This window comes from Motacilla alba, chromosome 8, assembly GCF_015832195.1.
Source record: "Motacilla alba alba isolate MOTALB_02 chromosome 8, Motacilla_alba_V1.0_pri, whole genome shotgun sequence".
In the NCBI taxonomy this organism is placed as follows: Eukaryota; Metazoa; Chordata; class Aves; order Passeriformes; family Motacillidae; genus Motacilla; species Motacilla alba.
In genome coordinates, this window is record NC_052023.1 from 28,013,752 (window position 1) to 28,022,753 (window position 9,002).

At 52.0% G+C, this 9,002-nt stretch overlaps 1 protein-coding gene across 6 annotated transcripts; it reads left to right on the plus strand.

Annotated features, from left to right (window-relative positions):
• The first annotated feature begins 762 nt into the window (after positions 1 to 762).
• On the plus strand, positions 763 to 8,720 carry RGS4 (regulator of G protein signaling 4). 6 transcript variants are annotated; one of them, XM_038145066.1, is made up of 6 exons: positions 763 to 907; positions 1,412 to 1,643; positions 4,328 to 4,432; positions 5,418 to 5,479; positions 6,189 to 6,355; positions 6,865 to 8,720. In XM_038145066.1, the coding sequence occupies exons 3-6, from the start codon at positions 4,338 to 4,340 to the stop codon at positions 7,114 to 7,116; spliced, it is 576 nt and encodes a 191-aa protein (XP_038000994.1). In that variant the 5' UTR covers positions 763 to 907; positions 1,412 to 1,643; positions 4,328 to 4,337; the 3' UTR covers positions 7,117 to 8,720. The 6 variants fall into 6 exon arrangements, with proteins under 6 accessions (XP_038000994.1, XP_038000993.1, XP_038000992.1 ...); XM_038145065.1 differs by lacking the exon at positions 763 to 907 and adding an exon at positions 962 to 1,096; XM_038145064.1 differs by lacking the exon at positions 763 to 907 and adding an exon at positions 1,197 to 1,310.
• Positions 8,721 to 9,002: the final 282 nt, after the last annotated feature.

Here is a 9,002-nt window from a genome sequence, read left to right on the forward strand (position 1 = left end):
GCTAGAGTTCTAACCTTGCCAGAGATTGTGTCAGCCAGATGAGCTCTTGAATTGTTTGAATGTCAGTAACATTGCACAAATTTGATAGTCAAATTAAATTAAATATATATTTAGTAAATAATTATTTAAGATTTTTCTGTTTGCCATATTCTGCCCTTCAACTTCTCCCCAGGCAGAAGACACCACAGAGCTTAGGCACCAACTCTGCCAGTGCTCAGTTGCTTCCTACAGATCCACCCAAGCGCTGTCAACTCACCAACACTAAAAGGATGAGGGAATTCACTCACGTGAAGTTTTACACTGCCCTGAGCTGGAGCTGATTTTCAGTCCAAACAGTGCAGGACTCGCAGGCTCATTGCCTCAGGTTTGGCAGCAGGACAGTCACACTCCTACAAAAGCATTTTACAGTTAATTAGAGCATTGCCTTTCAGCACAATTAATGATCTGAGAGGATGCAGTATGCCAAGGCAGGTAAATTCTTTGGGAATTTGGACTCAGTGCCGCTGGCTGTAGACTCTGGAGGCACAGAAGGGAAAGGCTCATCCTGCAACTTCTGCAGATCGTGAGCAAAGCACTGAAATGTTTCTGGGAGAGGGGATGCAGCAGTGGGCAGTGTGGGCGGGCAGCCTGCTGCTAATCAGAAGCTCCTTTACTTCACAGTGGGAGCAGGACTTAAAATGCAGCAGCCCATATGCCCCTCCGTCTGCCCAAAGCCTTCCCCTCTTTGATAAGGATGGTACAGGCTGTGCTGAGCTGCAGCTCGATAAATATCAGCCAATTCTCTCTCTCCCTAGAGGGGCAGGGAGAGAGGTGCCTTCTGCACCATCCAAGGGCTGAGGACAAGTAGCTGAAGTCGTTCTGTTCTTGGAACTGCAGCAGAGCCAGGGCAGTGCAGGCACCCCCACAGGTGTTTGATGGGTTCATTCTTTAGCATGAAGCACCCTCAGAACTGCTTCAAAGACTTCTCTGGGCAGGCACAGTTAAGCCTTTTATTTTAATTAACCATCTTTCCTGGGTGGCACCAGAATCCCTTGGTCTGGCTTTCGATTTTGCAAATGCAAATGGAGAAGGTGTTGCAGTGATATCCATATCTAAGGTAGATGCGCTGCCAACCTAAATTCCTTTTTTCCACGCATGTGTGTGAGCTGTCCTCAAATTTATGTGCTGAGACATGCACATTTTATATTCCAATAGCGCCTGGCACCCCCCCACCCCCCCCCCCGGGCTTTTGTTGCAGCCTCACCAAAAATATATATTCACATGACTCTGGAATAAAACAGGAAAGTCTCATCTGCCTGGGTAGTTCCCTGGTGAATTTACATTCTTCTTTCCTTGAGAGCTCTATTTTCTGCGTTCGTTTGGATTATGGTAACCTTTTCTGTTTAAAATTCTTGTCCCTTTCTTGATCCAGGTTACTTTAAATAGAAGAGGAAAGGAAATTAAGAGAGGAACCGGCAAAGCTCATCTCACGTCTCAGACTTGATTCTCTGACCTTTTTTTTACTCTCTGTGTCCCCCCGCAAAAATCTGCTTTTCATCTGCACCATTCCAACCTCCTGCAACAGAGGAACTCCCCGAAGCTTTTTTTTTGAGCCCCTTTTCAAAGCTTCCACCTCGGCAGCCAAACACCGGACTTCGTTTCTGGTAAGGTTTTCGATCTCTCTCACCCCTTTGTCTGGGTTTTATACGTCACCCTCTTCCTCTTGGGTGGGCAGAAAGGGGCCGGGTGCTGCTGCTGCGCTGACTCCTGACTGGGTCAGCCGGCGCTGCTGGGCTCTGGGGCTGGCCTATAAAGCGGAGCCCAGGCAGCGCCGCTGCCTCGCCCGCCGGACCCAGCCCGCGTTCGCGCAGCCTCCGCCGCCTCCTGCCTCGTTGTTTTTTTTCCTGGAATACTGCTCCGACCTCGGCAGCAAGATGTGCAAGGGACTCGCTGCGCTGCCAGCCACTTGCTTAAAAAGGTACTGTTTATTTCTGAGCATCTGGTAATGGTCTCGTTAGCCCGGAGACACGCTGATGCATTGCGCTTCGCGTCCGAGGCAGGAGGACGGGTTTGGCTCTGGTTGTTTTGCGAGATTAGACACAAATGACTGCTTAGAGGCTTTTGTGGGTTTTTTCAGCTAGAAGCAGAATTGCAGAAAGGTTTTGCACGGAGCTGGAGGAACCCTAAAGCCTTCCTTCCTATCATCAAAACCAGCAGCTTTTAGCATTGCGATATTTTGATATTCCTGTCTGCTGCTTCTGCTGCAGTCTTTGCACCCCTTTTCTCCTTTGGCTCCTCTCTGCTAAATTTTCTTGATTCTTTGGAGGGGGGAGCAAGGCAGGATATAAATGAAGGATTATCCCCTGAAATGCATTTCAAATGCAGAAATGCAGCCTGGCAGGACCAGAGAGCCCTGTGCCAGCAGGCAGGGATGCGGGGCACGGTGGATGTGGATGCGGCACCAGCTGCTGTGGGGTCAGCCTGAGTTCCCTGCGTGATGGTGAGGGGCCAGGTTAGGCTGTACCCCAATGCACGGCGCTGTGGGGCTGCTGTGGGGCTCATCACACCCCCGCTGTGCGGTGCCCATCGGGACGGGCTGAACTGTAGCCCTGCAGGAGCTGGCTGCACCCCAGTGCGTGGGATCGGCAGAGCAGAGCCTGCACAACCCCAGATGTGCCCTCGGCAGCATGGCCTGCCCCACAGCCCAGCATGAGGGGTCTCCAGGCTGGCATGAGCCCCCCTGGAGAGGGGTGTTACTCCCTTTCGGGTGCTCTGGAGGCTGGAGATACCCAGGAGGGAGGCACAATGCTCCCTCCTCATCCAGCCCACCCAAACTCGTGCGGGTGTCTGCTGCTGCAGCGCTGCCTTTCTGCCCGCCCGTGCCTGCAGCAGCGCTCCTGAGGCTGCTTCCCAGCAGATGGGCAGTGGCTTGAAAAACGTGAGCAGAGACTCAGCTGGCTCCCATCTGAGGAATAAGCTTCCTGCTCATGGTTGGATTTAAAAACAGGTGCTGAAAATGCGAAGAAAAAGTGTTGACACTTCCAATTTGCAGGAACATTTGATGAGGATAAAAAAAAAAAAAAAGAAAAATACAAGGAAAAATAGTTCACATCTTTTAAACACCTCTGTTCAGGATTCCCAGCAAAATCCCTCTCCTCCAGAAAGCTGTGGGACTGGCTGCAAGCAGCAGTGTCTTGTTTCCTCCTGCTGCCACCCTCCTGCAGACCTGAGCAGTCTCCTTCTCCTGGCCGAGGAGCATGCACCAGGCAGCCCAAGCCTGGCAGCCCAGAGTCCCCATGGGTGCCTGGCAGAGCCTGGGTGTTGGTGTTGGCCACAGGCACCCTGCTCCAAAGCAGCTGTGGGCTCCCTTTGCTCTCCCTGAGTGCTGGAGCTGTTAAGGAAACATTTCTGAGGCAAGCAGTGAGATCAGGTATGGCCAGGACCCCTGACAGGGCACTGGAGCAGAGAGCAGAGCTCAGCCCTGTGGCACAGCCTCCTGCTCTTTTCCAGGCTCAGATCTGAGGGGAAGGAGAAGAATTTCCTGCTTTACACTATGGCTGCACCTTGGGGCAGGCCAGGGCTTGCAGGCATGGTTTACCCACCCACCATTCTTAAACTGGGAGGGAACCCAGAGAGGTGCCAAGGCCAGTATCAGCTGCATATCTAGAAGCTGCTGTGGAGAAAGGATTGTCCTGAGCTGGAAGGTGGAGCAGAATTAAGGATGAATCTTCAGAGGAGCTTGCTGTGGAGCGAGGGAGCAGCTTGCAGCCAGTGTGGGCTGGTTGTGGTGGGGCTCTTGGCTCATCCCCTGAGCTCACCCCACGGTCTTGCTCCAAGCCATTGACTTCCTCCCTTCCCTCTGTGTCATGGGCTTGGTGGGGTGGCCTGGCGTGGCCCTGCTGTTCCTGTGGCCAGCTGATGAGGTGGGGAAGGGGCAGGGGCTGCAGGAAGGGATTAGTAAGGGTGTAAGAACCACACATTGGCAGCTGGGCAAATCAGCTCAGGGAGAGGTGACACACACAGAGCATGGTGATGCTTTTCTATCACAATATTTTTACTTGTAAGCAGTAGGAAAACAGCAGCTTCTCCCCCTTTGCCACCTGCTTCCAGGCTGATGATCTTCTCGGCAAGATGCTGTTGAACATGAAAAATGACTTCTTTGGCATTGTTGTGTCTGTCTAGAATGAAAAATGTGCATTATGCAATGAGCGGAAAATCAGCACTGGAGTCCCTGTCAGTGACCTGCATTCGTGTCACTGAGTAATGCTGGAGGAGCCTGTGCAGTGAGGAGGCTGCAGAGGGAGTGCAAAGCATTGTCTTCATCTCCTCCTTGGTTTTTTTCTTTCAGTGCCAAAGACATGAAGCACCGTCTGGGCTTCTTGCTGCAGAAGTCAGATTCCTGTGACTACGGCTCTTCCCATGGCAAGAAGGAGAAGTTGTCTTCAAGCCAGAGGTAAGAGCAGGTGCTGTCACCTAGTTAATCCCAGACTGGCTGCAGCATGTTGTTTATTCCTTCACCGAGCTGGACTCCATTGGTGTTTCTGCTGCTGCTTCCCAGTTCTTCCTGAACACCTGTGCTTGGATCCAGTGTGGCAACAGCCCTCAGGTGTGGATAGTCCTGTCAGCTGACTATCAACACCTGAGGACTTCAATTTCCATGAAGAGTGCTGAACTAGAGGTCCCTTCTGCCGCCACTTCTGTGATTCAATATGAATGAGCACAGGGGAGGGTGTGCAGTGTCCTGCACAGGGGAATGACTCCAGACCCAGTGCAACTGGACACATTGCAGAATGAGCATCCCATGCCTACTTGGGCTGGATTTGTGCAATGATCCACACAGCTGCACAGAGGTGTGGGCACACAAACCAGCCAGCAGCCTGTCAGGGTGTCACTGCTCTCCCCAGTCTGCAAGGAGTCAGTGTTCTCTCCAAAGAGAGCTCCAAAAGCCAGGGTTTGCTGCTGGAACAGATGAGCCCTAGGGTGTTCTAGTATGGTAGAGCAGGATGTGCTCCCCGTGTGTTTCCAGTTCCCACATTCCTCTCTTCCACATAGCTGCTGTTCCCCTGACAGGTCAAAGGAGCCAGCCCTTTGGAGCTCACTAATATGACCTGTAAGAGTGATCCCAGGTCTGTGCTCCAGCAGGAGATGCAGCCAGGCACAGAATAAATATGAACTCCACTGCAATTTTTTTCCAGGAAAGTTAGTTTCTAGCCCGTGGCTGGTGATGAGGATTGCAAACCAAAGTTTCTGTCGGTTAGATCTGGGATCCCTGGGGGTATCTATAAAACAAGCTGATATTTCATTCTCAGTCTCTTGTGTATGCTCTTACAACAATCAGGGAAAAAGATTTTTCTAGTGGTGTTGAGAAACAAACCAAATTTGTCCTTGCTGTGCTCTCTTTAACTCAGCCCTGTGTTTCTCCCTTTGTCTCTTCTTAGGCTTAGCCAAGAGGAAGTCAGAAAATGGGCAGAGTCTTTGGAAAATTTGATCCATCATGACAGTAAGTGAAGAGGGCTCTTGTGTGCCTGCAGAGCATGTGTGCTCTGAGCAGTCCTGGGAGGGGACACGGGACATTATCTGATTGTCTCTTAGGGGCACACAGGAGCTCCTTTGGCCACCCACACCTCTGGGAGGGGTGGGGAAGGGGCCTCTTGCTCACACCCAAGGCAAGGGTCAATCCCAATGCATCATGAGTGTGGTTTTGGCCTCCTGCTGAGCTGTTTTGTGCAAGAGGAAGGCAAGACTGGGACACGCAGTTAGTGGTGGGTTAAACAAGAACCAAAAGGTGGAGATATTACTTGCAGCTGAACCCATGGGAGACTTTGCCTTCCCATCAGTTGTGGGCTACACTGATGTCTTTGAGGTTTCCTTCGCATTGTTCCCATGGTCTGAGACTCTGTGGAGCATGCTGGCTGTCTCCTCAAGGCCTCCTGGGAACACACGAGTTGCTTGTGTTCCCCTGGCTGGGACACTGAAGGTCACAGAGGGGGAACAGGCAGCTGGGGCCCCACGTGTGACATCCCCATGGGAGCTGTCTGCATCCCAGCCTCCCCAGCATGCACGAGCTCCCCACTGCCAGCCCCAGGGCAGCTCCTCATTCAGCTCTGGGAAGGAGAACCCACAATCACTGTTTGCTGGGAGTCAGGGGTGCGACTGTTCAGGGACCAGCACTGTTGCCTGACCTGTTTTTTCCTCTGAACAATCCATAGGAGGACTGGCTGCTTTCCGTGCTTTTCTCAAATCTGAGTACAGCGAAGAAAACATCGAGTTCTGGGTCAGCTGTGAGGAGTACAAGAAAACCAAGTCACCAGCCAAGCTCAGCCCCAAGGCCAGGAAGATCTACGATGAGTTCATCTCAGTGCAGGCCACAAAAGAGGTACGTGCACTGAGCACTCCTTGGGCAAAGGCACCACCCTAAATTCTGAACCAGCAGCACAGCCAAGCAGAGGTCAATAGCTTCACAAGAGATGAAGGCTTCTGCTTCTCTGCTAGTTAGCAAGGACACATGGTGGGTTTGTAATTGATTTTATATTAAACTTGGATAGAGAGAAAGTGTGTTTACTTACAACCACATGGCCATTCCATGTGCACACTGAAATAGGGGAAGCCCAAGAGGACTGTGATTCCCAATGTTTCAGCTGCTCCCATGCAGTTTGAGTTTCCTGGCTAGCTGCATCCCAGAGGGACGTGTGTCAGTCTCCCCTGACAGCTCTTGTGGTAGCAGAGATGCATTGGTATCTGCTGAGGCTACAGGGTGTCAGACAACCATTTTGGACAACTGCTCAGCAAGCACACATGGTAGAGAGACGCTTGGATTTTCCCTTTCCTATGTATGCCCCGTCTGGGACAGGTTCTCCTTACGCTGTCCCTTTGGCCCTTTGACAGGTGAACTTGGATTCATGCACACGGGAGAAGACGAGCCACAACATGCTGGAGCCTACGCTGTCCTGCTTTGATGAGGCTCAGAGAAAAATATTCACCCTCATGGAGAAGGATTCTTACCGTCGCTTCCTCAAGTCCCCTTACTACCTGGACTTGGTCAGCCCGCCTGGTGCCGGCTGTGGGCCCGAAAACTGCAAAAGAAACCACACTCACAGCTTAGACTGCAACTCCAACATCATCTCTCAGTGTGCCTGAACCCGCAGCGAGGCAGGGGCGGGCCGGGCTCTTGCAGAATATGTGGCAGCAAAAGCATTCATTGGCATGAAGCAACAGAGCTGTCTCCAGTAGCTGTCTAATGTTCAGTTGTATCCCATGTCATGCAGCAGCCAGCATTTGTAACCCAATCCAGGCTCGGTGTGCGTAGCAAGCCCTCCTCCGATGGGTCGGTGTAGGAGCGCTGGGGTGTGTGTCTGGCAGGAGCTGGGGGCGGTCGCTGCGTGTGCCGGGGCTCTGCCGAGCCCCGTGAGCCCAGCAGGGTGCTGGGGGGCTCCGCCAGCCCTGGCTCTGCCCACGGAGGGACCAGACTGGCGAGGTCACCGTGTGACACCCAGCGAGGTGCAGGGCAGAGAGGAAGCTGAAGGAAGTGCTGGGGATGGTGATCTCCCCTTTCTAATCTGCAGAGGTTTAGGTGGAAAGGGCTGGCTCTGGTTCTTAGCCGTTCACAACTCCCAAATGTCCAGGCTGTCAGGAGTGTTTGCTCAGAGCTCAGGCTGTGCTGCATTGCAGTGTCAGGCACAGGAAGAGCTGCTACTCTTTCCTGAAGGGAGACCAGCACTTTTCAGACAGCCTCCCTCAATCATCACAGCCACAGTCGCAGGGAAGCTCAGCCTCCCTCAGTCATCATGGGAAGCTCTTCCCCCTGGCTGCTGCTCCCTCTGTAGCACCCCGTTTATGCTGGCCAAGGATCTTCCCTAGGCTGTGCAGAGCTGTCACTTTGGGGGAGGCTCATTATTTCTTATGTTATTAATTGCGACCTTCGTGCTCCCAGGTTAAACAGCCCAGCAGAGCAGAACAGAGACGTGTTCCTTCTCTCCCAGACAGGTGTATATTCCTGACTCTAGCAGTGCCATTTCAGGTTTGCCTGTCCTGGCTTGCGAGAAGCAGTTTGTGAGGGAATAGGAGCACCATATCTGAGGAGGAAAGGCCCTGCTTGGGAGTACTTGAAAATGTTGGAGTTTTCTAAGGTGTTATTCATGTATTTCAGTAGCAGCATGGCTCACTTTTCCTGAAGATGGTCGGAGGAATGTGTCTGTCTCATTACTGCTCCGGGGCTTTGCCAGAAGGCAGCTGACTTTTAATAGCTGTGGTGAGGCACGGCCTTTGCTGTGGCTTTGGCGCTGGCCCGTGGTGGGAAGCACAGGAGGCAGCTGCAGGATTGCTGCCGTGAGCTGCAGCGCCCGGTGTGTCTCACTGTGCCCCAGCCTTGGTCTCTCCTTCAGCAGGCATTGCTGCTCTGGCCACTGTGTGCCCTGCGCTCTGCATCCCAGTCCAGACAGCAGCTCTCACACCGGGGTTTTGGCACGGCACGAGGAGGCTGTGGCTCTCCAGGCCCATAGAGAAACTTCTTTTTTAACATGTGCTTTATTTTGTATTTATTCAATGTACCAACACCTATCACCCTGCATGCTCAGCTAAGAGATGTTCAGCTTGCTAAAGCGCTGAGCATAGCCAAGCATGTGGCTATGTTTTATTTTCCCCTGGTACTGGGAGCTCTTGGTAACTATTGCAAAAATTGTATCGATATTTAAACAATGATGAATGCAGTCTAAATAAAAATGTTTGTGTTAGTCCCTTCTAAAGTGCCATTATGTGAACAAAAGAGAATGCACGGAGTTCCAATTCATTGGACAAGGTTGCTCTTAAAAGTTATGTTACAAGTGGCTTCACTCAGAGATTGTTTTAAGTCACAGAAAGATGAAACAGGAGATGAAGCAACAACAATTATATCCTTCAGACACCTTCAGCACCATGAGCCTGGGGGATACGGGGTTTTTATGGGTCTCTGCCTTGCCTGACCACCTGCTCAGCATGGGGATTAGCCATCCTCACCAAGGGTCTGGGGTGAGTGTGAGGCCCCCCTT